This window comes from Pogoniulus pusillus, chromosome 22 (genome assembly GCF_015220805.1).
Source record: "Pogoniulus pusillus isolate bPogPus1 chromosome 22, bPogPus1.pri, whole genome shotgun sequence".
Lineage (NCBI taxonomy): Eukaryota > Metazoa > Chordata > Aves > Piciformes > Lybiidae > Pogoniulus > Pogoniulus pusillus.
The window spans coordinates 1842603-1869545 of NC_087285.1; the positions used below are offsets into that span (position 1 = coordinate 1842603).

A 26943-nucleotide genomic window follows, 5' to 3' on the forward strand; every position below is an offset into this window, starting at 1 on the left:
GAAAGTTGTGTCAGTTTGAATTTGTGGGTCTGTGAGAGAATTTGCCTTCTCCTTTTCTTCTTTCCCTCTTGTCTCTGAGAACTGTGTCTAAGCTTTGTCTTACCCTATTCCTTTTCAGAAGGACTGTAATGGATGTTTCAGTGCAAGGAAACCTTCATGCTGTGTTCTGTGGCAGTTCCAAAGTGTAACATTGGAAACTGGAGTCCCCTTGTGTGTGAAAGTGAAATAAAGAGAACACTTAAAGGCCTTGCATGGAAACAGTGGTCTTTGTATAAATGTTGTTCCTGGGAAAGTTCTGTGAATGTTCTCAAAAGGGTGGGAGTATTTTTCTGCTGATGCCTCTTGGCTGTGGTAAGGGTGATTAGCTCCATCCCATCAGGTTGGAGATGAGGTTTATAGTGGATGATTGAGACAATCACAAGGAAAAGAGAATTGTTGTCAGGCCTCTGTGTGTTTTCTGAGTGCTGAGATTTTTGTCCCCCTAAAACAGGTCCTGAGTGTTAAAAGACATCTGCAAAGCAGTGAGATGGGAAAAGTGATATTTGCAACTTTCCCAACAGCTCCAGCTACTGATGTCAAATGTAAGGATGTTATGGGAGAGTCCAAGAAGACATGTCTGACACATTGCAAAGCCTTAACTGGACACTTGTGCTTTTAAATTTCTACTCAAAGAGGAGTCTGTTTGCGACTGGGTTCCTTGTTAGACCCCAATGAGAAGTTCAGACCTTAAATTATTCCACACAGTTCATTTACTGCACGCTGTACTGGACCCATCCCTCCTGTGAGAAAACACCCTCACTTCTTTCCCTGTGCCTTTACATGAAGAGTTCATGTCCCTGTCCATGCAATATGCACAGGCATCTTGTACAATCAGCTTGTTTAGTTCTGCTACTGTCTGTTCTGCTGCTGACTGGAGGAGCATCTTCTAGGTTTTATCTACTCGTGTGGTTTCATCATCCTCCCATCTTAGATGGAAGGCACCTGGATTTGGTCCCATTTATAGTACTGTAGAGGAGGACTCCCAGTACTTCCTCATTTAGACTAAGCAAAGGTTCAAGTGAAGTTCAGTTACAGTTGGCAGCCTGAGGCCTCATCTCTCCAATCTCTCATGCTAAGCATAGTAAATCACACTGAGCTAAGGAAAACAAAATTCAATTCAACCTAATTTAAAGCAATCACAAAATTCACTCTAACATTTGACAATTAAACCATTTCCATCCCACAAAGTATTTCCTTTGTTTTATTCAACATCTCTGTATGCATTTCCCAGAGGTGTCTGGTGGCTTTTACAAGTGCTGTTGTGCTGTCAATCAGTCTCCAGGGTCAATGATGACTCACTGTCCGTGGGAGTATTTTATCTAGTTTCAGCATGGATCCTCATTCACACTGATGAGCTGGACCTTTGTCCTCCCCTTCCACCTTTGTTTCCTCACCATTGTTTCCCAGGTTCACTGCTGACCCAGTTTTATCCTATCTTTAATCATCTAATCATAAATGCTACATGTTACCTCCCTCAAACATCTTGAAATCATATCGCTCTTTCCTATCAGGTCCTTTCACATATTTTGGTTGTTGTTTTGATTCTACTTATCGTTAAGAATGTTTCTCATTCAACCTCCGGCATTAGGAAGCTCTGGTTAGGATTCTTTGCTCTTCTCTTCCACCTGTGGTTGCTCCTTTCAGGTCCACTCATGACAGGCTTTAATCTTGATTCTATAAACCTCATAATAAACCTTCCCAATTCTTAGAACCTCCCTGGACATCACTTAATCACTTGATTCTTTCCAATATGACCCCTTCTGATAATCCAATATTAGCTTTGTTTTCCCCTCATCTCTTTAGAAAAAAATATGTTTTAACATCTTGTAGTTTACATTTGAAAGGTTCCTTTAATGGCTCATCCATCAGTATTGTTAGATCCCTGCTCTTTGGTATCATCTCAGTTAAATCTCAGCCTATGTATGTGGGGCAATAATTTATGAGCTCTCCTGCTTGTTTTCTTCTCTTTAGTATCAAACAGTTACTGGGTGTGAATCCTTTGACAGGTACAGGAGTTTGACAGAGACAGGAACCTCCAAAGCATTTCTCAGTTCCATCAGAGGAGAAAAATCTGTACCTCCAGACATGCAAACATACTGCAGGATGTATGCAGCAAAGCACTAAAAAGATACACAGCTTTTTCTGAGTACCAGGGTCAAAAGGCGGCAAGGAAAGACATGGCTCACTTTGTGAACAAAAATCGAATAGATCCAAGAAACAGTATTGCAGTTCCTGTGCGGTGGTGAGCTTGAGTGATGGTAAACACTTTGCTTTTGGAATTTTCCCCTGACACCAGACTTTGGAGTCCTCTTTAGCACGCAGAGCTCAAATGAAAACACGAAAGCCCAAGGCAGCAGCGACGGCCAGAAGCAGAGGAACCATTCCCGCTGACGACGCTGGGTGGCAGTGTTGACCACGGACCAGCAGCTTCCTATCCCCGCCCCGGCTCTGCAGCATTGGCAGACAAAAAGAGACGAGCGAGCTGCTCGGGAGCGGCATTGGGGAGCTTGCTCCGGGGCTTGCAGAAAACCTTTGCTATTCCTGACAAACACCGATCAGCCCGGGACGCTGCATGCAAATGCCGGGAAGAGCGGAGGATTCTGCCTGGGTTTTTTTGAGAGGAATGGCGTGGAACGGGAGACGGAGCGGAGGCAGCCCCAGGCAAGTGATCGTCTTCCTTCTGTGCGTTTGCGTGTGGCAGAGCGCGGCCGAAAGCCTCCGCTATTCTCTGGCGGAGGAGATGGAGAGGGACTCGTTGGTGGGCAATATCGCGCAGGACCTGGGGCTTGCTCCGAGCCAGCTGGCGGCTCGCAAGGCGCGCGTTGTGTCCGAGGGGAGCCAGCAGCTTTTCCGCCTGAACCCGAGCAGCGGAGTGCTGACGGCCAAGGAGACACTGGACCGAGAGGAGATCTGTCCGCAGAGCGAGACCTGCACGCTCTTCTTTAAGGTGCTCCTTGACAACCCGTTGCAGCTGATCCGAGGTGAGGTGGAAGTTGTTGATGTGAATGACAACTCCCCCGTGTTCCCGGAGAAGGAAATTGGTTTAGAGATTCTCGAAACGACACCTCCTGGGTTCAGATTCATTCTGGAAAGTGCAATGGATAAGGACGTGGGCACCAATGGTTTGCAGAACTACAGCCTCGAGTCCAATTCGTATTTCTCTCTCGATCTACGGACAGGGAAAGATGGAATGAAATACCCAGAGCTCGTCTTAGATCGGCATCTGGACCGTGAAGAGCAGCCGAAGATGAATTTACTCCTCACAGCCACCGACGGGGGCTTCCCACCCAGGTCAGGGACTACTCTGATAGGTATAGTGGTGCTGGATGCCAATGATAACATGCCAGTCTTTAGCCGGGAGGTCTACGAAGTGCGCCTCGCTGAGAACAGCCCCCCGGGGCAGCTGGTGGTCAGAGTCGCAGCCACCGATCCCGATGAAGGCTCATTTGGGAAGGTGCAGTACACCTTCAGCCGGACATTGGAGGGGTCTCAACATGTGTTTGAGCTTAACTCCGACACGGGGGAGATTCGGGTGACAGGAAAACTGGACTATGAGGAAATGAAAAAACACGAGATGGTTGTAAAAGCCACCGACGGAGGAGGGTTGTTCACGCAGTGCAAAGTGCAGGTGGAGGTCGTGGACGTCAACGACAACGCCCCGGAGATACAGCTGACCTCACACACTGCCTCCATTCCCGAGGACGCTCCGCCACGCACCGTCGTGGCACTCTTCAGCGTACGCGATTTGGATGTCGGCGACAACGGCAGAACAGAGTGCACCATAGAGGGGGATTTCCCTTTCAGTCTCACCCCCACTTTCGACAATTACTACGAGCTGAGAACCAGCGCGGCGCTGGACAGGGAGACGACGGCAGAGTACAACCTCAGCATCCGAGCGACGGACTGGGGCCAGCCGCGCCTGAGCGCCCTTGAAAGCCTGTGGGTGCAGGTGGGGGACGTGAACGACAACGCCCCCGCCTTCAGCCAGGAGCTGTACAGCCTGTGGGTGACGGAGAACAACAGGCCGATGGTGCGCATCGGGCGCGTGCAGGCGAGCGACGCGGACGCGGGCAGCAACGCGCGCGTGCAGTACGCGCTGGTGCGCGGGGAGGGCGCGGAGCAGCCCGCGCTGTCGGTGAACGCGGAGAGCGGCGAGGTGTACGTGGTGCGGGCGCTGGACTACGAGCGGCTGCGCGCCTTGGAGGTGCGGGTGCGCGCCACGGACGGCGGCTGGCCGGCGCTGAGCGCGCAGGCGGTGCTGCGCGTGCTGGTGCGCGACGAGAACGACAACGCGCCGGTGGTGCTGCACCCGGGCGGCGAGAGCGGCGCGGGCGCGGGCGAGCTGGTGCCGCGCTGGGCGCCGGCGGGCTACCTGGTGGCCAAGGTGGTGGCGGTGGACGCGGACGCGGGCCAGAACGCCTGGCTGTCGTACGAGCTGGCCAAGGCCACGGAGCCGGGGCTCTTCCGCCTCGGGCCGCACAGCGGCGAGCTGCGCACGGCCAGGGCCGTGGCCGAGCGCGACGCGCCCCGACACAGCCTCGTCGTGCTCGTGCGAGACCGCGGCCAGCCGCCGCGCTCGGCCAGCGCCACCCTCGCCGTCGCCCTGCTCCGCGACTTCTCCGACGCCCACGCAAGCCTCGCCCACGACCCGCCGCCCCACGAGCCCGACCACACGCTCACGCTCTACCTCATCGCCTGCCTGGCCTGCGTCTCCGCGCTCTGCCTGGCCACCGGCCTGGCCGCGCTGCTCACGAAGCTGCGGCGGGACCGGCGCAAGCGCGCCGAGCCCTTGCCCACCTTCCCCACGGCTGTGCCCGACAGCGACGCGGGCTCCCTTCCCCGCAGCCTGGTGTACGACGTCTGCTTGGCCACCGGCACCCTGAGCAGCGACTTTCGCTTCCTCGGCCCCTTCTTGCCCTGCTTCCCTGCCGAGGTGCCTCCAGGCGCGGCCCCACAACGGATCTCGGTGTGCTCGCAAGATCCGACCAACGTCATGGAAGGAGGCAACTGCGCTTCACAGGTGAGGAATCACAGTGGGAGGAGATGAGGCAGAAACAGTGACAGGGGCAGGGCAGCAAGGGATTGGGTTTTGTCCCCTGACGCTAGGACCTTCGATGATGCAGTGTTGGTGCAGAGTGTTCCAGTGGAGCAAGTGAATTGGAGGGTAGAGGAGATCTCATAGCAGCAGGCTAGTGCCTACTTGGAGAGTTGAACAAAGCTCATCTCTTCTCCAAGTGCTTTTTGACTTTAACATCTTTAAGCATCATTTCCTGTTTATGAGAAAGGGGATTTATTTGGAGGCTGTTGCCACCTGAAAAGGTGAAGGGTGGTTTTTCTGCCCTTCACTTTTCCCTGTTTGTGCCTGCTGATAATGCACACTTACCTTCCATACCCAAGAGACATCATCTCCTCTCTCTTCTTTCTAGGATCCCCTCTCCAAAGACATGGGTCTAGGATCTTTGGAAGCAGCTTGTTCTGCAAACAAGGGGGTGGACCTACAGGTCAGTTCTGATCAAAACCCTTCGTTTACCCGTCAATAAGGGAGAAAGACAAGCTTGTCTGTCCTCACTGGGGAAGAGAGCGAAGAGACCACACATCCCCAAAATGCTACCAGAGAGGAAAAAGTGTTCTCTGAGAGTGACTAAAACCCCTCTCCTCTTAAGAAGTACTTTATTCATGTAGATAATTTGTAATTGTGACACAAATGGTGGATGAGGACTCTGTTGCACGCTGCTTAGACCAAGACTTGATGCATGATTGCAAGAATGCTACTGCTTTCCTGTGTAAATTCTGTCATTTATCATCCCTTTTTTGTGTATTTTGTCCTGAGAGGAGGAGCCCATTATAATGTCTTAATATTTTGCAGTCAGATCAATCCCAGGCAGAAAGATATTCAGCAGAGTTCAGTGGTGCTTGCAAAACGATACCCTAATAATAGGTCGAAGCTGATTACATTAGAAACGGCTGAGGTTGGCACACTTCTGTCTGAGCAGAAGTCTATAGGTTATGCTGATAGGGAGTAGGCTTTGAGTAATGCATGCTACTTTTTTTTTTTAACATGAAGATAAATTGAAGGTTTCACATTCTGGAGGATAATGTTGCAGAGAATGAAAAGCATTGCTTGTGGGTTTGCTGTAAAATTGGCTAAAAAGTTTACAGTGAGCTTAAGGCACTGTGCACTGTAGGGCATCAAGAAGCTTTCTGGTTTGCTTTCATTAACTGGTAACGATCTATAAAGTCATGCAATGGTTGCTGTCACTCAAATACTTTTAAATGTGAGATGCCTGATAATGGGAAAAAATAAAACCTATGTCGAGTTACCCTTGCTGAGTGTGCTGTCTGGAAGATGTTTTGTTGCAGTCATCACCAAGGAAATATCCTCCCCAAGAGCAGGATTTTGAGAACAAATCCACTCAGATTTTGTTCAAGAATTTTGTTCAGAGCAACCTGGAACAGCCTGTTCTCCAAAGCTAGAACAACATACAACGTGGAGGGAGCTTCTCTGTGCCAGTCTGAGAGATTCTGCTCCCAACCACTTCAGGAATGAACCTAGGTAAGCAATCAGGGAAACAATCTCAGTTTCTGTCTGTTTTGCCGCCTCTGCTCCAGGAAATCTCCACGTCCTTCTGCAGCTCTGCCAATGGTGCCTCTGCTGATCATGGAGTCTCCGTGCAGATCCCAGACCCTCCGTCTCAGGCTGCACGTGGGCTGCAGCATACCAGGCTACTCTGCTAGAGGATCACAAGACAAGGGTTTTCATTCTTGGTTCTCCTCTCCCTGCTTCTAGGTCACTCCCAGCCCATCCTCTGTTTCGTGGTTGAGTAGGGTGAGAGCAGCTTCATAAGAGGCAATGTGACAGAAGACTCAGCGTTGGCCTTGCTGCAACTTGCAGCTTGCTGCACCAGCCTGGCCTCGGAAGACACCAGCAGCACTTGGGTTTCTACCGCGGTATCAGCTCAAGACCTCCAAGTGGCAGAAAGACTGACCCTGGAGGAGCTGTATGGCCAGGCTGGCCAGATCTGCTGCTGTCAAACCCGGAGCAGCTCTTTTGAGTCAGTGGCAGTGGAAGGACATTCAAATTCACATTGTTCTTCTAGATGTAGATCATAACATCCCCTTCTTAAGCCAGGTTTTGGAAGCACACTCAGAATGGTTGCAATCAATCAGGATGTTGGTGTAAATGGGGATGTCTGCTATCAGTTCAGGCACCAGCTGGTGGGCCAGAGGGACCCAGCATTTGCAATTGATCCCACAAGCAGTGAAATTAAAGTGACATAGCCTCTGGACTTTGAATCACAAGCTTGTTATGTGGACAACAGATGGTGGAGGGCTCTCAGCAATCTGCAAGGTGTTGATGGAGGTGGTAGGCATGAATGACGAAGCACTAAAGCTCCCTCTTTGATGATGTGCTAACCAAGAGAGTGGTTGCCTTCTTTGCTGTCAGGGACTGGGATGTCAGTGACAATGGGAAGTTCTGCTGTGTCCTAGAGGAATATTTGTGATTTTATCTGCTGACAGACTATGAAAGTTACTACAAGATGGTGACCATGAACACTTTGGACCAGAAGGAGAGTACAGTACATTCTCACTGCCACATCATCAGACACAGGGTCATCTCCTTTCGCAATCACCCAGATATTCACCATGTACACCTCTGATGCCAGTGACAATGCATCTGTCTTCAGACAGACATCATACAACATGTACATGCATAAGAACGATGTCCCAAGGGTACTAGTTGGATTTGTCAGTACCTTTGATGCTGACATGCTGTCTAGTACCAAGACAGCCTAATTCACTAGAGAGTGATCCCCCTGCTCCTGCATCTCTGTTAACTCTGAGAATGGCCATGTGTTTGTGCTGAGGCCACTGAGCTATGAGCAGGCCAGACAGATCAAGGCCTTCATGAGAGCCTGTGATGCAGTGCCAGAGCCACCATACACCTTGTGTTGGATGGAAATGATAATATGTGTTTGTGTTGCATGCAGTTGAGGTCAGCAGCTCACTGGTTTCTGTGTCACCTGAGGCAGGGTACCTTGTCACCAAAGTGGTGGCTGTTGACACAGACTCAGGAAAGAACTCATGGCTTTTATGTCACTTGCTGAGGGCCACTGACACAGGATTGTTTGCAGTGAGTGCCCAAAGTGGGAAGGCACATCTGAGGAGGCCCATGACAGAGAGAGATGCCATGAAGCAGTAACTCATTATCATGGTGCAGGACAATGTACCACCACCACCATCACAGCACTGAGTGAACTCCTACATGATGACTTCTCAGACATGTACCTGTTGCACAGAAGTCTGGTGCAGAGGATGAGGATGACTCCTTGACAACTTCTTTAATAATGGTCTTTTTCTCATTCCTCTTCCTCATGTCTACAGCTGCCTTCATTGCTTGCAAGGTGTGCAAGAGAAAGGAGTTGAAGGGTGGCCATGAGCTTTATAGTGCCAGCAATTTGCAGGGCAGCCTGGCAATATGGTCATGGCAGGGAGTCTGCCCCACCCCTATTGCTTCACGATCAGCCTCACAGTATGCTCAGCAACAGAGAGCTCAAGTTCCTGAAGCTCAGCCTGCCATGAAACCACTGTGCCATGGGTGATGGTACTGCCAATGAGTTGTGTTTCCCTTGTTCAATCGTGTTGAACCTTCTCTTACCTGTTCCCCTTCAGAAGGACTGGCACTCCAGGTGTAATAACAAAGTGTTTAAATGCAGGTGTGTGGCACTGAATATTGGCAAACTCTCACACTGTTGTGCTGCAGATCCGAAGTGCAGCAATTAAAACTGAGCTCCCCTTGTGTGTGAAAGTGAAATAAGGAGAGCACCTGAAGGCCTTGTGTGGAGACAGGTGACTCTGTAGAGGTGTTGTTCCTGGGAAAGCTCTGTGAATATTCTCAAAAGGCTTTTCTTCTTCTGATGCTCCTTGGCTGAGGTAAGGGTGAGCAGGTCCATTCCTTTAGTTTGGTGATGAGGCCTACAGTGGACAATCAGGACAGTCATAGGGTGGAGGGAATTGCAGGCAGGACTCTGTGGGTCTTCTGAGCACTGACTTTCTGTCTGTGACAGGGTCCCCTTCAATCCAGGTCAGGGGAAAGTTTTCCTTCCCTCAAGAAGGGCCGTGGGTGTGGTGAAGCATCTACAAAGCACTGAGGAGGAGATGTTGAACTCTCCCTCTCTACTGAGAACTTCATCTGTAGATGTCAAGTTTAAAACTTTTATAGAGGAGTATGGAAAGACACACCAACCACATCACAAGGGTCAGAAGAGACCCCCTTGTTTGCTGAATCTCACAGAGAGGAGTCTGAGTGTGACTGGATCCAGCCTTAGACCCTGACTATAAGGAAGAATTTACATCTCAGGTTCTGACAGAGTTGTTGTTTTTTCAAGTCGAGCAGAACCATGAACATGCCCAGACTTCTCCTCCAACCAGCTTGTTTAGCAGCCACTCTTCATCTATGATGAATGGAATAACATCATTTCAATTTTACTACTCATCTGATTTCATCATCCTCTTTTCTTCTCTGGGAGACACCTGGGACCTCATTGTCCAAGACTCCCAGTACTTCCCCATTTATACTAAGCAAAAGTTCAAGTGATGTTTAGCTACAGTTTGCACCCTGAGACTTCATCTCTCCAGTCTCTCATGCTCAGCACTCCCACTAATCAAAACAAGCTTCAGTTCAACCCAGTTTAAAGTGATCACAAAATTAATTCAACTATGAAACTATTTTCACCTGAAACAACCTTTCTTTTGTTTTATTCAGTGTTATAAATAGAATTTTATCCTTCCTTTTATCCTTATGTAAGAGTTAAACTGGTCTTGGAGGCAGCTATGTGTCTCTCCAGCCCATTGTGTGTGCATTTCCCAGAGCTCTCTGCTTGCTGGATAGGAGCAATTACAGAGTCAGCCCATCCTCAAGGTAGATGATGAGTGTCTGACTCTGATTTTATCCAGTTTCTGGCACAGACCCTGGCTCATACTGACAGCCTGTAGCCAGGATCCTTTGCTCTCCCCTCCCACCTCTGCTTCCCGATAATTGTTCCCTTTAGACTCCCTTTTGATGAAGTTTGATTCTATCTCTAATCACCTAATCATAAACTCTGTGTATTCCCAGAACCTTTCTCAATCACCTCGAAATCAGTTTTATCTCTCCTCTCTGGTCTTTCCTGATGCTTTGTTTTCATTGTTTGTTTGACCTCATGTATCATTTAGAAAGTTTCTGATGCATCCTCCAAGACGTGGCATGTGTATGATTCCTCTAATGTCTCGTCAATAGGCATCATTATGGAGCTATTGTCTCCATTAGCTTCTATTTGTTAGCATCTGGGCACCCAGAGGGTTAATTTATAATCTCTCTCAGATGTTTCATTGCCGGTACACGAGTTCAGGTTTGACTTCTGACTGCAAGAAGCTTCGAGTTATTTCTAAGATCGGGAGAGGAGAAAGGCCAGTGTGCCTCCAAAACATGCAAGCAGGTTGCAGAGTGACAATGTTTTTGCGCGGATGGGGACATGTTAACACAAAAATGCCAGAGAGTGACACAGCTTAACGTGAGTGCCAGAGCTAGCAGGCGACAGAGTGGGACACTCGCGTAAAGGGGAAGAATTTGCTTTTGAGGTCTTTCCTGACACCACAGATCTGGCTCCGCTTCTATTCGAAAGGAGCAACTGGAAGCCCCAAAGTCCAAGGCAGCAGCACCAATCCGAAACAGAAGAGCCATTCCCGCTGCCGACGCTGGGTGGCAGTGTTGACCACGGACCAGCAGCTTCCTCTCCCCGCCCAGCCTCTGCAGCACCGGCAGACAAAAACCGAGCTGCCTGGGCAAGGGCGGAGAGACAAACAGCCGGGCTGCTCGGGAGCCTGCAGAAGCCCTTCCTCTCTGTCCCTGGCGAGTAAGGCTCCACCTGGGACGCTGCTTGGAAATGCCGGAAAGCCAGGGGGACGGTGTCTGCCTTCTGTGGAGAAGAACGGCGTGGAACGGGAGACGGAGCAGAGGCAGCCCCAGGCAAGTGATCTCCTTCCTTCTGTGCGTTTGCGTGTGGCAGAGCGCGGCCGAAAGCCTCCGCTATTCTCTGGCGGAGGAGATGGAGAGGGACTCGTTGGTGGGCAATATCGCGCAGGACCTGGGGCTTGCTCCGAGCCAGCTGGCGGCTCGCAAGGCGCGCGTTGTGTCCGATGAGAACCAGCAATTCTTCCGCCTGAACCCGAGCAGCGGAGTGCTGACGGCCAAGGAGTCTCTGGACCGGGAGGAGATCTGTCCGCAGAGCGAGACCTGCATGCTGTTCTTTACGCTTTTCCTTGACAACCCGTTGGAGCTGATCCGAGGGGAGGTGGAGGTTCTTGATGTTAACGACAACTCCCCCCTGTTCCCACAGAAGGAAATTGTTTTAAAGATTCCCGAGACGACAGTTCCCGGGTATCGTTTCCCTATCGAAAGTGCCCACGACAAAGACGTGGGCATCAATGGTTTGCAGAATTACAGCCTCGAATATAATTCACATTTCTCCCTCGATGTCGCAAGAGAGGAAACTGGAGTAGAGCTAGTCCTAGAGCGGCCTCTGGACCGTGAAGAGCAGCAAGAGATGACTTTACATCTTAACGCCATCGACGGAGGCTCTCCACCTAGGTCAGGCACGGCAAAGATCCGGATCGTGGTGCTGGATGTCAATGACAACACTCCAGTGTTCAACAAGAAGGTCTACGAAGTCCGTCTGGCTGAGAATAGCCCCCCAGGGCAGCTAGTGGTTAGGATTGCAGCAACGGATCCCGACGAAGGATCCTATGGGAAGGTGCAGTACTCCTTCACCCAGACATCCGAGGAATTCCGACAGCTCTTCGATTTGAACCCTGACACGGGGGAGATTCGAGTGGCAGGCAGCTTAGACTTTGAAGAAGTGAAAAAACACGAGATGATGGTGAAAGCCACCGACGGGGGAGAACTATTCTCGCACTGTAAAGTGTTGGTGGAAGTCACGGATGTCAACGACAACGCTCCGGAGATACAGCTGACCTCACACACTGCCTCCATTCCTGAGGACGCTCCGCCACGCACCGTCGTGGCACTCTACAGCGTGCGGGACCGGGACTCAGGTGACAACGGCAGAACGGAGTGCATCATCGATGGAGACTTGCCCTTCACTCTCACCCCCACCTTCGGGAATTTCTACGAGCTGAGAACCAGCGCGGCGCTGGACAGGGAGACGAGGGCAGAGTACAACATCAGCATCCGAGCGACGGACTGGGGCCAGCCGCGCCTGAGCGCCCTTGAAAGCCTGTGGGTGCAGGTGGGGGACGTGAACGACAACGCCCCCGCCTTCAGCCAGGAGCTGTACAGCCTGTGGGTGACGGAGAACAACAGGCCGATGGTGCGCATCGGGCGCGTGCAGGCGAGCGACGCGGACGCGGGCAGCAACGCGCGCGTGCAGTACGCGCTGGTGCGCGGGGAGGGCGCGGAGCAGCCCGCGCTGTCGGTGAACGCGGAGAGCGGCGAGGTGTACGTGGTGCGGGCGCTGGACTACGAGCGGCTGCGCGCCTTGGAGGTGCGGGTGCGCGCCACGGACGGCGGCTGGCCGGCGCTGAGCGCGCAGGCGGTGCTGCGCGTGCTGGTGCGCGACGAGAACGACAACGCGCCGGTGGTGCTGCACCCGGGCGGCGAGAGCGGCGCGGGCGCGGGCGAGCTGGTGCCGCGCTGGGCGCCGGCGGGCGACCTGGTGGCCAAGGTGGTGGCGGTGGACGCGGACGCGGGCCAGAACGCCTGGCTGTCGTACGAGCTGGCCAAGGCCACGGAGCCGGGGCTCTTCCGCCTCGGGCCGCACAGCGGCGAGCTGCGCACGGCCAGGGCCGTGGCCGAGCGCGACGCGCCCCGACACAGCCTCGTCGTGCTCGTGCGAGACCGCGGCCAGCCGCCGCGCTCGGCCAGCGCCACCCTCGCCGTCGCCCTGCTCCGCGACTTCTCCGACGCCCACGCAAGCCTCGCCCACGACCCGCCGCCCCACGAGCCCGACCACACGCTCACGCTCTACCTCATCGCCTGCCTGGCCTGCGTCTCCGCGCTCTGCCTGGCCACCGGCCTGGCCGCGCTGCTCACGAAGCTGCGGCGGGACCGGCGCAAGCGCGCCGAGCCCTTGCCCACCTTCCCCACGGCTGTGCCCGACAGCGACGCGGGCTCCCTTCCCCGCAGCCTGGTGTACGACGTCTGCTTGGCCACCGGCACCCTGAGCAGCGACTTTCGCTTCCTCGGACCCTTCTTGCCCTGCTTCCCTGCCGAGGTGCCTCCAGGCGCGGCCCCTCAACGGATCTCGGTGTGCTCGCAAGATCCGACCAGCGTCGGTGAAGGAGGAAATAGTGCCGCACAGGTGAGGAACCGTAGCCAGCCGAGATAAGGAGTGCGCAAGGGCGGCACACCGGGAGCAGAGTTTCCCCCATGGCGCGGGATTCTCGGCCACGCAGATTTGGTGCAGAGAGATCCCGTTGGAAAGAATGAGAGGAGGGTAAAGGGGGTCGGTCAGAGGGCGGCTGCCGGGAGCCAGTCAGGAGGGTCGGGAGCACATCATCTGCTCTCCAAGTGCCTTTTAACTCCGCCCCTCCCGCTCATAGAACCAGAGTATTTTCCGTACATAAAGGGTATAAGCTGAAACGTGAGGAGATGCCAAATGGGGGTATAGATTTTTTCGAACCAGCACGGTGGGTGTTGTTCATGCAGTGAGCAGAGATTGCAGGTTTCCAGTGCAGGAATAGCAGCGTTCCTTGTGATGCAAGCTCCTGAACGCAGTAGCAACTGTAGGCACGATGGTGTTACTTCACTGACAGCACTGCTCAGTGCTGTCAGAGGAGGTTATGTCGGTTAGTGACAGTGCTGTCTGAACTCAAGCTGTCTGAGAAGCTGCTGGAGTCCTCTGCCATTATATTCTCGTCTAATATATAATAGTAATAAATATCAGTCATTACTGGACTGGAAAACAAGGTTATCCAGGCATTTAAAAGTAACTTGCTCAGTCATCAGCCTCAACCTTTCCTTATGCTGCCATGAACTTGAAGTGACTCATATCCAACACGCCCTTTGCATTTACTGCTAATGAAAAACGGGGTTTGTTTTGAGCTCTTACGATCTTAAATGACACTCTCTGACTCAAGAAAACTTTGAAAGAGTGTCTTTTATGATATTCACAGTAAAGGGTGGGTTAGACTTTCCCTGTTGATGCTATCTGATGCCTGCTTACCTTCCACACCCAAATGACAGCCTCTCCTTCTTCTTTGCAGGCTCCCCTTTCCAAAGACACAGGTCCTAGACCTGCTGAAGCAGCCTGTCCTGCAAACGTAGGGATGGACCCTAGCACCGCTTCTGATCAGAAACATTGGCTCACGCACGAGTAAGTGAGGAGAAAGACAAGCTTCTCTGTCCTCACTGACCAATATCCTCGCAGAAAAGATAATGAGGAGACCAAACAGCTACTAAGAAAGTATCACAGAGGTAGAAGTCTTCTCTGAGAGACCAAAACCTCCTCTCATCTTGGGCACTACTTTATTCATGTAGGCATTTTGTAGTTGTGACATTGGATGGAGGAGGACTCTGTTGCTTGCTAATTACACTGAGATTTGATGCATGTTTTTGAGACTGCTTCTGAATCTTAAGGGAAATGTTGAAAACAAGAAGCAGACCTTTGAGGTTATCTTTTCCTACATCACCTATGTTTTATTCCTCTCATGGCTTTCTAATAACATTTTTTGTTTTCTGCAATTTAGTCTTGCTTTCAAAGTTGTTCCTTAGTAACAGGGCTTCTGTGTTTAGCTCATATGTGGGGTGAAGTTGTAGCAGTTGTTCTATTATCCAGTGACCCCTTCCCAGCTGAGGAGAATTTGTAAAAGGAGATTCACAAGTCAAAATAAAAACTGATTTAATGAAACAACAAAACTGGTACCAAAATCAATGTAAAATGTAAAAAGTTATGCTTTGCCCAGCAAAGCTGCAGTAGTCAGAATGCACAGAGCAAGGCAGTCCTCAAGAGCAGGAGAAGGCTCCCTGACAGTGTATTTAGTCATTTAATTGGTCTTCATCTCATTCCTCTTTCTCATGTCCACAGCAGGCTTTGTTGCTTTCATGGTGTGTATGCAAGAGAAGCTCAAGTGTGGACATGTGCTTTATGCTGCTGGCAACCTGCAAGGCAGCCTGGTATTGGAGCCTTGGCAGAGACCCTGCCCCATGTCTATTGTTACAATATCAGCCTCACAATGGGCTTGGGAACAGGTAGTCCAAGTTCCTGAGGCCTATCTTACTCAGCCTGCCACTACACCACTGTGGCCTGAGTAGTGGCACTGGTGAACAAGATTGCCCCTGTCACTGCAGAGGACATGGCGCAATGCTGGGATGCTCTGTCTGGGGCGGTTCAATAGTGTTTCCTTTTGCTATCATGGAGTCAGCACAGGTAAAGACTTTATGCCTTAGAGGAGGAAGGGATCCAGGCTACAACATGCAGCAATGATTCCACCAGAGTAACTCTGCATTTGGAAATGACATCACTGATCATACCTTAATTCTAAGCCAGAAAAAAGGTTATCTTCACCAAAACAAAACCAAACGAATGAAACTAAAAGCTCCCTCATTCAAGCAATATGTATCAGGTCTCTCACACCCAAGTTTGAAGTGCCTCAAAAGCACCTCCTTTCTTGATTCACTTGCCTTCACACAGGACCCTAAACCTCATACCTTATGCTGTGTGGTACAATGCTAATTTCAGACAAACAAATCACCCCTCCACTGAAAGGCACAGAGCCCTCATTGCTGTTCAGGAAAGGAAAGGAGGTGTGACCATTGAATTAAAATAAGTCACAAGTGTGGAACTCTGTATTCTCTGAGTTCTGGATGTCTCTCTCTGAGATGTGTGACCTCTGTGTGCTTTGCCTTCCAATCACTTTGTCTGTTAATACATTTGTGTATCTGCACATGATGCATGAAGGCTTTTTGCTTCAGCTGCTCCTATCAAGCCATTGCAATGTGTCCAATTGCTCCTGTCAAGCCATTGCCATGTGTCCAAACCCAGCTCAGCAGGGAAACTCTCTGACTCTCTTTTTCTTTAGGAGAGAGCAGCAAAATGCACAAGATCCTAATCCAGCCCATAAGTGATTCTTTTTTTCAGGCTAATTTCTGAGCATTACCTTGGAATATAACAGCACTAATGATATCAGGATGGGTTGTCACTGCACAGAGTTGAGAAAATATGTTCATTGTCTTTAGGTGCATTGTAAAGAAACTCCAGGAGTACCTTCAAAAAGCATTTTCCAAAGGTAGAATTGAAAGAAACTTGGAAAAATGGCCACTGAGTTCGGTCTCATCTTTCCTGATCTTGAATTCAGAGACTTCTTGACGGGACTGGAAAGTTGTCTCAGTATGATCTGCTGGGTCTGTGCTAAAGTATTTGCATTCTCCGTTTTGCCCTTTCTACTTCTGCTCTGAACTGCTTCTAAGCCTTGTCTTACTCGTTCCTCTTCAGAAGGACTGTCACCCTGGGTCTAATAACAGAGAGTTTGAATGCAGGTATGTGGCATGGAATATTTGGAAGCCCTCACACTGTGTTGTGCTGCAGATCCGAAGTGTAATATTTGAAAGTGGCATCCCCTTGTGCATGAAAGTGAAATAAAGAGAACACCTGAAGACCCTGTGTGGCGGCAGTGGCCTTTGTAGAGATGCTGTTTCTGGGAGAGCTCCATGAATGTCTTGAAACAGGTTGGAATTCTTTATCTCTTCTTGTCTCTTGGGTGAGATAAGAGTGAGTGGGTCCTTGTCTACAGGTTGGTGGTGAGGCCTGCAGTGCACTCAGAGCCGTAACAGGAGTCCTGTGTGTACAAAGACCTCTCAAAGCATTAAGGTAGAGGGAGTGAACTTTCCAGCACTCCCAAGAGCAAACTATTTTGATTCCAATTGTTTTGAGGAGTGGATGGTTCGAAGACAGCATGCATGTTCCCTTGGGTAAGTACTTGGGTGTTGCCTAGGAGCTGGGAAATTGGTGGGTTAAATCTGCTACTAAGGAGAAGATTCAGTGTCAGGAAATCCAGAGGATTGCAGATGTCCTTTCTGCTAGGCCCTGATAATAATTTCAGTCCTAAAGACAAGCTTCTGCAGTGATGCTGACCAGAAGACTACTGAACACTGAAGACTAAGTGATCTGCTCTTCAGTTAACTTGGGAAGTCACAGACCTGTGGTGTGTTGTTCCCTCACATTCTGTGCTGCATTGTGCTGCATAAATCCCTGGTCTGCAGGATAAAATGAACAGCCTGCAGGAAGCTCCAACTTGCTACCAGTGAAAAGGTCATCTGAGAGTGAGAAGCCCACATGAAAACTTCTTTTACTGTGCCACTAGAAACAAGGAATAGAATTGCTGTCTTACAGGAAAGCCCAAATATCATTTGAATACCTGAAATGGGGTAGCATCCTGTGAGTGGCTGGAGTCCTGGGTGAAGCTGCTCTGCTCTGGATTCTCCACACCTGAAGAAGTGCAGGGCTATCTTTGCTTATTGGTTCCAACAGTGTGAGCTGTAATAAATTCAGTTGTGAATTCTATCTTAGAAAGTCAGTGCATCTCTCTTACTGAGTTGACAAGGAACTTGCATCTCTCAGTGTAAAGCACCTCCATCTTGGGTTGTTCCAACTCAAGGGTCCAGCTGTCTGATGCAGTTTATAACTGGGTGGTGGTTTTGCATACTGTGAAGGGGTGGATATGGTTCCCTGTGTGGGAGAGCTCAAACATACACTGAGCTTTCCTGAGGAGCTAATCAAAGGTGCTATTTAGGAAGGGTAACTTTTTAGGCCACATAATAGACATACTTTTCTGGGGATGCTGGTCACAAATGCAAGAGAGAGAATCAGAGATATCATGACTGAAGGCAGCCTGGGATGCAGTGGTCATTCACTGGTGGAGTTCATGGTCCTGAAAGATGAGAGTCAGAGAAGGAGTAAAGTCAGAACCCTGAATATTAGGAAAGCAGTAGGCCAATAGGACCAACTGCTCTCAGGGACAAGGAAGCAGAACAGAGCTAGCAGATCTTTGAGGATGCTGTCCACAGAGTGCAAGAGCCATTTCCCAGGTGAAGAAAGGAAGAGACCAGCATGGCTGAGTTGAGACCTACTGGTCAAACTAAAGGGAAAAAAAATGTAAACAATGAATACAGGGACAAATATCTTGAGAAGATTAAAAGGGTATCACCTTTATTGTAATATGTTGAGAAAGCCAAGGTGCAGCTGTTGCTGGACTCAGCAAGGAACTCAAAGAAAAACTGAAAAGATTTCTACAGGTATGTTAGTCTGAAAGTGTACCCTCCCTGATGAACATGTTTGGCAAGATGATAACAACAGGCAAGGAGAAGTCTGAGATACTCAATAACATTTTGCCTCCATTGCAATCTCTCTTCTCACACCTCTTGAATGAATGGAGTTCAAGGCAGGGTGTGAGGAAGCAAAGTCCCTCACACCATAAGATCTGAGACCACCTGAGGAATGTAAACATGGATGGGAAGACACAACAGCCAGCATGATTTCACCAAAGCATGACTTCACCAGCACGACCTCACTTTTCTGCACAACCCGGTGACCTTCCTTGATGGAGTGACTACCTCACTGAACAGGGGACAAACTGTTTGTCATCTATTGGAACTGCTGTAGGGTCACCTCCTCTCTAAACTGGAGAGATTGGAATTTGAGGAATGGACTGTTTTGTGGATAAGGAAATAGCTGGATGGTTGTATCTGGAGACTAGAGGTCAGCAGCTCAAGGTTCAGATGAAGAGCAGTGATGAATGATGCCTCTCAGGGGCCTGTATGGGGCCCAGTACTGTTTAATGTCATCATCAACAAGACAGTGAGTACACTCTCAGCACATTTGCAGATGACATCAAGCTGTGTGGTGTAGTTAATATGCCCAAGGGACAGAATATCATCCAGAGAGACCGAGATAGATTTTGGAAAGTGGGCTCACACAAACTTTAGGACATTCCACAAAGCCAAATGCAAGGTCCTTCATTTGGGTTGAGGTAACACAGGTGGGGAAATGAAAGGATTGAGAGCAGCCCTATGAAGAAGGGCTTGGGGGTACTGGTTTTTAAAAACTGGACACAAATCCACACTGAGTAATGGCAACCTAGAAAGCCATCTGTGTCTTGATCTGCATCACCAGAAGTGTAGACAGGTGGTCAAGAGACATGATTCTATCCCTCTACTTTGCACTACTTGGAAACCACCTGAAGCACTGCATCCAGCTCTGGAGTCCTCAATACAATAAAGACACAGAAATGTTGGGGTGGGTCCAGAGGAGGTCACAAAAACAATCAGAGGGATGGAACAACCCTGATGTGAAGAAATGCTGAAAGGGTTGAAGTTGTTCAGCCTGGAGAAAGCTCCAGGGAGACCTTATTGTAGCCTTTCAGTACTTACAGGGAGCTTAGAGGAAAGATGTAGACAGCATTTTAATAAGGTTTCTAGTAACAGGGCAAAGTATGATGGTTTTAAACTAAAAGAGGAGAGATGTAGAGTAAATGCAAAGAGGAAACTTTTGCTTTGTGAAACACTCTCGGGTTACCCAGAAAAGTGGAGGATGCCCCATGCCTAATAGAGCCATTCCAGGTCGAGCTGGACCAGGCTCTGAGCAGCCTAATCTTGTCAAAGAGGCTTCCTGATCACTGCAGAGCGGTTGGACTAGATGAACTTTAGAAGACCCTCCTGACTCAAGCCATCCTAGGATTCTGCGAAAAAGTGCGGTGTCAGGACTCCTCAGAGAGGCACTTCAAGGGACATCGGTCCCGGAGCGCAGTTCACAGCGTCGATAGCGAGCACGGGGCTGCAGATAAAGCCGTTTTCCAGTACCAGAGGGCTGCAGATTCCGTCTGTGGCTGTGAGTGTCGCTGTCGGCTCACGATGGACCAGCAGCTGGGCGGTGGCTTTCAGAATACCGGAGAGAAACAGAAAGCCTGAGGCGCGAATCGAGCCCGGGTACCGCGCTGGGGAGGATCCGAGCTGCTCGGAGGAACGGAAGGCAGAAGAGTGGCAGGAGAAGCGTGGCGGCACCCTGACCTGATCGGCGGCGACAGGAGGAGAGACGAGCAGGCAGCTGCTGCCGGGCTTTGCCATGGCGGAGATAGGGGGAAGCCTGGGCCGGCGGGAGAGGGCCCTGCTGTGCTGTGTCCTGCTGTCGGTGTGGGAGGCGGCGTGGGGGCAGCTGCGCTACTCGGTACCCGAAGAGATGCCCAAGGGCTCCTTCGTGGGCGACCTGGCCAAGGACCTGGGGCTGCAGATGACAACCTTCAGTGACAGCGGCGTCCGCATTTTAGACAAAGGTAGGAGGCAGCATTTCTCTCTGCACGAGAAGACGGGACACTTAGTGACAGCGGAGAGGATAGACAGAGAGCAGCTGTGTGAGGGCGAGCAGCAATGCGTGCTGCGGTGTGAGCTGGTAGTGGAGGGGGAAATGGAGGTTTACGGAGTCGAAGTGGAGATCACGGACATTAACGACAACTCTCCCCGGTTTCGAGAGGTAGAAAAAGAAGTGAGAGTGAGTGAGACGACAGCGCCAGGGTCGCGGTTTCCTCTGGCCAGAGCTCATGACCCGGACGCGGGATCAAATTCTCTCATCAGCTACGAGCTGAGCGGTGATGAGCACTTCTCGCTGGTCGTGCAGGCGGGGCCCAGTGGCTATCGCCGTCCGGAGCTGGTGCTGGCGAAGGCGGTGGACCGGGAGGAGACTGCGTTTTATGAGCTGGTCCTGAGGGCGAGGGACGGCGGAGAGCCGTCCCGGACAGGCACGGCGAGGATCCGCGTGGTGGTGCTTGATGCAAACGACAACTCACCTGTGTTCAGCCAGTCGGAGTACACGGTGCGTGTGCCGGAGGACGTGCCCGTGGGCTCTGCCCTCGTCACCGTCACGGCCACTGACCCCGACGACGGTCTCTACGGGCACGTAAAATACTCATTTCAAACAGCTTCTGTAAAAGCCTCTCAGATTTTCCAGTTGAACTCTGAAACGGGAGAAATCAAACTGTTGCAAAGCCTGGACTTCGAGGAAAGTGACTCCTACGAACTGGAGGTACAGGCAGAAGACGGTGAGGGCCTTTCTGACACGGCAAAAATCGTGATCACTGTGACAGATGTTAACGACAACATACCCGAGATTTCCGTGCACTCGACATTGAGCGAGATCCCTGAGGACACCCACTCGGGAACGGTGGTGGCCCTTCTGCACGTGCAGGACCGAGACTCGGGGGCCAACGGCCAGGTGCGGTGCACTCTGGACGCCGGAGTCCCTTTCGGTCTGGAAAAGTCGTTTGAGGATTATTACCGCGTGGTTACCTCGAGGCAGCTGGACAGGGAGGAAGTGTCGGAGTACAACGTCACAGTGAGGGCGGCCGATGGCGGGTCGCCGCCGCTGTGGAGCAGTGCCGTGCTGGCGCTGCGAGTGCTGGACGTTAACGACAACGCACCGGTGTTCAGCGAGGCGAGCTACAGCGCCCGTCTGGCCGAGAACAACGCGGCGGGCGCGCTGGTGCTGACGGTGCGGGCGAGGGACGCGGACTGGGGGCAGAACGCGCGCGTGCGGTACCGGCTGGGCGAGGGGCGGGTGCGGGACGTGCCGCTGTCGTCGTACGTGTCGGTGCAGGCGGAGACGGGCGCGCTGTACGCGCTGCGCTCCTTCGACTACGAGGAGGTGCGCGAGGTGGGGCTGTGGGTGGTGGCGGAGGACGGCGGCTCCCCGGCGCTGAGCAGCAACGTGTCGGTGCGCATCGTGATCGTGGACGAGAACGACAACGCGCCGCAGGTGCTGTACCCAGCGCCGGCGCCCGTGTCCGGGGCCGGTGTCCGTGGCTGGTCGGGCGTGGAGCTGGCGGCGCGGTCGGCGGAGCCCGGGTCGCTGGTGGCCAAGGTGGTGGCGGTGGACGCGGACGCGGGTCAGAACGCGTGGCTGTCGTACGAGCTGGCCAAGGCGACGGAGCCGGGGCTGTTCCGCGTCGGGCTGCACAGCGGCGAGGTGCGCACTGCGCGCTTCCCGCTGGCCCGCGACGCGGCCCGGCAGAGCCTGGTGGTGCTGGTGAAGGACCACGGGCGGCCGGCGCTGTCTGCCACGGCCACGCTGACGGTGGTGCTGGCCGAGAACGTGGCCGAGATGCTCTCTGAGATGGGCAGCGCGGCGGCAGCAGTGCCGGGCGAGCCAGCAGGCAGCCTGACGCGCTGGCTGGTGCTGGCCGTGGCAGCTGTCTCCTGCCTCTTCCTCGCCTTCTTGCTGCTGCTGCTGGTTTTGCGCTTTCGGCGTTGGCGCTGCTCACAGCTGCCTCCGCCGGCGGACGGGGTTTTACGTGGTGTCCCGGCCACACACTTCGTGGGCATCGACGGCGTCCGCGCCTTCCTGCGCTCCTACTCGCAAGAGATGTCTCTCACCGCAGACTCACGCAAGAGCCAGCTCCGCTTGTCTCCTGCCAGCTGCTGCGACACCCTCCCGGTCCGCCCACTGTCTGAAACATCGGGTGATCTAGTCCCCACGGGAGATCACGCTGCCGAGAATGCTGACCAAGTTTCCCTTCAGGTACGTTGATTGTTTTGGTCTTTTTAAATATCCTTTTGGGAACACGGTACATAAGATGCATTCGATTTGTGGTTTAGCCACAGACTTTCCAAAATTGCTGCAGCCTTGGCAATGACGTTTTGCAATCGTCACCAGCTCATGAATGTCACCTGTTAAATGTGTGCTGAGTCTGCTGTGTGTGTTTTATGTGCCATCCTCTCTAGCGACTGGGCAGTTGAATGTAACTGGCTTTCTCCAGGACTACAAGGTTCTGTCGCTGTGTTTTGAGACAGGACAAGGGGTGATGGATTAAAACTAAAGGACAGAAGATTCAAACTAGACAGAAGAAAGAAACTTTCCACACTGATTCTAGCAAGACGCTGGTACAGGTTGCACAGAGAGGTATTAGGTGTCCCATACCTGCAAGCATTCCATACAGGGCTCTGAGCAGGCCAATCTGCTTCAGGATGTCCCTCCTTACTCTTCGGGAGTTGGACTAGACTGACCTTTAAGGATCTCTTCCAGTCTAAACGGTTCTATGACTCCTGTTACTTAAATCCCAGAATTTCATTGCCATCCCCTGGATCAGCAATTAAGTCATAGAATCAACCAGGTTGGAAGAGACTTCCAAGCTCATCCAGTCCAACCTAGCACCCAGCCCTATCCAATCAACTAGACTATGGCACTAAGAGCCTCATCCAGTCTTTTCTTCAACACCTCCAGGGACAGCAACTTCACCCCCTCCCTGGGCAGACCATTCCAATGGCAAATCTCTCTGTCATGGTTTAATTGGGTAACATCATAGCCCAAAAGCCAGCATTTGTGAAATCTCACATTACTTGGAAGTCTGCTTCCAGCAAACGAAGTAATTGATCCCATTTAGGAATTCATTCATGTCATATGGTGAAAAATTCCTCTGATATCTCAACGAGTTCTCTCCTTCTGCTGGGTTTTGTGAGATTTGATACAAACGGAGTTATCTATAGGTGTACAGACCAAAAGTATAGAGTATATTTAATATAATATAATATAAATAAAACTATTTTCCCACAAAGTATAATTCATCACAGTCAGTTTACATATGTCTAACTTCAGAATGTGAGTTAATCTGAAATTATGAAACACTTCATTCTTTGGTTTCCATAAAATATTAGACCACTTTCGTTCTGCCAAATATGCCATTCTATCCTGAAAGTACACCTACCAAACAGGCTGTTCCAGAAGCTGCTTGACTTATTTTCTTTAGTATGATTGCTCACCATGGGATGAACTGGCTTTTAAAACTCCAGGAACACATTTAATGGACAATATTCTGTTGTTCCATTATTTATTATTCTGTAGCTTAAGGAAAGGATGGATTTTGATGTCACATGTGGCAGTTTGCGAGTCACCAGCAACCCCACTCTTATCAAATCACCCAAACTAGATTCAGCCAGTTGGAAGTTAAGGAATGAAGCTTTACATTCACAGCTTAGCACAATATACAAGCAGATATTTACCGTATTTACAGCTATAGACAGAAATACACAAGTTAAAAGTAATACAGAAACACAGCAGCTCTCCCAGAAACCAGAGTCACCAGGAGAGGCTCCCAACCACCCTTCCTTCTTCTTTCCATCCCTCTACCTTATTCCAGAATATGCCTTGCATGCAAGGTGAGGCTGGAGAACTGGCAAGGGGGCTTAGAAAGCAGAAGGATTAGTTATACAGAAGCAGCTCGGCACCAACTGCAACAGTGATGCACACACACTGATTCTCCCACTCTGTCTTATCTATGTTTTGTGTTCTCATTTCTATACATCTCAGCAAGCCTATAAGTGAAGTAAACATCACTGTTGTCTTCCTTTCAGTCTATAATCTAATTTCTCTCATTAAAATATTCCAGTTAGCCTTGAACTAGCACACTAGTGTCACATTAAAATGCCTGTTTACAAGTCAAGGAAAAACATAGTGTAAGGCTCTTGGTGATGGTCCACGTAGATTCTAGGGGCTAAAGCCTTCTAGAATCCTCCACCCTATCCAACCTCAGCAGGCCTGAGTGTAGGCCGAAACTGCCCTCCCCGGCTCAGGCCTGCAAGGCCTCAGCAGGCCTCATGATGCAGCTGAGATTGGCTGCCGGCTGGAAGCTGCCTGCCCCACACAGAGCAGGAGCTGAGCAGAGACGCTGCTCATCCTGAGCAGAGAGCGAAGGGAGGAGAAGAGAGAGACACCAGCTAGGTACTGCTTTATAAACTGTGCTACTGGGCAGTGGATTAAAATAACAGTGTTAGAGTATCCTGGAACAGCCAGGTCCCTCCCTTGGGACTCCTGGCTCTTTTTTGGAGGACTTTATCTCTGTGATCTTCTGAAGGGAACCTGGGCCCCAAAGCCACCACAGCAGCTCACAAATAGAGCTTTATTACCAGGCTGGCTGCTGGGAGCAGCAAGTATCAGTTGCTAGGCATGCATTTCATTCAGTTTTCACAGTAACTGTCCAAGAGGACTACAGCTATTGGGAAATAAATCATGTGGAAATTGCCAGTTTGCTCCAGAGCAGAGCTGCTGATGGGATGAAGGAAAAGGTCCCATTTATGATTAGCTGTTATAAGTAGCTGTTGTGCTGCTGTAATGTCATGAAGTTCCTTGTTTGGGTAGGGATAGAGTGAAATGCTACAATTTTGAGGAAGTTTCTTCCCCTGTGCTCAGCACTGGTCAGGCCACACCTTGAGTACTGTGTCCAGTTCTGGGCCCCTCAATTCAAGAAAGATGTTGAGGTGCTGGAAGGTGTCCAGAGAAGGGCAACAAAGCTGGTGAGGGGCCTGGAGCACAAACCCTATGAGGAGAGGCTGAGGGAGCTGGGGTTATTTAGCCTGGAGAAGAGGAGGCTCAGGGGTGATCTTATTACTGTGTACAACTACCTGAAGGGAGGCTGTAGCCAGGTGAGGTTGGTCTCTTCTCCCAGGCAAGCAGAAACAGAACAAGGGGACACAGTCTCAAGTTGTGCCAGGGTAGGTACAGGCTGCATATTAGGAAGAAGTTCTTCACAGAGAGAGTGATTTCCCATTGGAATGGGCTGCCCAGGGAGGTGGTGGAGGCACTGTCCCTGGGGGTCTTCAAGAAAAGCCTGGATGAGGCACGTAGTGCCATAGTCTAGTTGATTGGATAGGGCTGGGTGCTAGGTTGGACTGGATGATCTTGGAGGTCTCTTCCAACCTGGTTGATTCTATGATTCTATGATTTTTTATGATTCTTTAATGTAAATATATTTTTGTGCTCATCCTACAGCTTGCCAAAATAGTATGACTTTTTGTGTGGTAAAAATGTAAGCTGAGATATAAATTTATGCTCCAAAATAACTAACCTTTGGTCTTCACCCTTTTCTGCTGCCATCCATCAGACACAAACTCAAATGCTATATGATGCAGGCTGATTCCTACCTGCATCCTCCTGGAACTCAGTTGTTCTGTGTCAGCAGGGTTGGGTACAAGGGGGGAAAAGAGATTCTGCAAATAGGAGACAGCAGTCTTCACATGAGAACTGTAATTTGGAGTGTGTTTCCATGCATCAAAATGTGCATCTGGGTTGTGTCAGGCAATTTTCACTATATAGGAAGCAGTGAATTGACCACAACATTTTTCATCAAGTTTCTCCTGTCCCTATAAAAATAACCACATAACTATTCAGAACTCTTGGAGATGCTCACATGCTTGCTTCCTCTTGACTCCTGAAATACCACCGTATCTTCTCCTTCTGATAGTTCATTCATTTGTTACTGTGAGTTGTGTCTAGGAACAGCTGGTGGAAAATAAATTATCCTCCATTGCATGAATGTCCTGGGCTAGCAGGAAAGCATTTTTTTCTCATAGCAACTAACTAAGAAGAGGAGGATATCTTCACATTGGCATCTACAGACACACAGTGTTGGTGTATATGTTAGACCCGCTCCTCCAGGTAGGCAATGTGGAGAGTTGTCTAACCTTTCTTAGTCTTCACATAAGGAACTGCATTGATGCAAGCTTCCTTTAGGTTTTTTGTGGGTTTTTTTTGTTTTGTTTTTGTTTTTTAATTTACCACAAAGAGGTAAGGATTTAATGAACAGATGAGATACAAAGGTCATGAGGGATCTCTTAGTTGGTTCAAGCTGTCGACATTAGACCAAAAACATTCTTAGGTTTGAGACTCTCTGCAGTAGTGGAGAGCTTAGGAGATGAGAATGTGGTTTGTCAGAGATACAGGGAGCAGGTTAGGAAACAAATGGCACCACTACAATAATGCTGGATTCTGAATGATGAAAGAGATGGGATCTGGTCAGTCTAATGTGACCACTGTGGTTTTCTCAGTAGCTTGGACTCCTGGCTTTGTTTGTCCAGCTTGTCCATCAGAGTACAAC

At 50.6% G+C, this 26943-nt stretch overlaps 2 protein-coding genes across 4 annotated transcripts in view; both read left to right on the forward strand.

Annotated features, from left to right (window-relative positions):
* Window positions 1-16687, forward strand: part of LOC135185081 (protocadherin beta-15-like) — a 50105-nt gene extending 33418 nt beyond the window's left edge. The window contains exons 1-3 of one of the 3 annotated variants that reach the window (XM_064161413.1): window positions 360-5059; window positions 5466-5540; window positions 14299-16687. In XM_064161413.1, the coding sequence (XP_064017483.1) occupies window positions 2612-5059; window positions 5466-5540; window positions 14299-14412 (2637 nt within the window). In that variant the 5' untranslated portion in view covers window positions 360-2611 and the 3' untranslated portion in view covers window positions 14413-16687. Of the gene's footprint in view, window positions 1-359; window positions 5060-5465; window positions 5541-8221; window positions 13395-14298 lie in introns of those variants that run through there. The other 2 variants (XM_064161415.1, XM_064161421.1) reach the window with 2 other exon arrangements.
* Window positions 16688-19990: 3303 nt separating this feature from the next.
* Window positions 19991-22604, forward strand: LOC135185472 (protocadherin gamma-A12-like). Its single transcript, XM_064162240.1, has one exon. It carries the CDS (start codon window positions 20151-20153, stop codon window positions 22602-22604), a length of 2454 nt encoding a protein of 817 aa, XP_064018310.1. The 5' UTR covers window positions 19991-20150.
* The last annotated feature ends 4339 nt before the right edge of the window (window positions 22605-26943 follow it).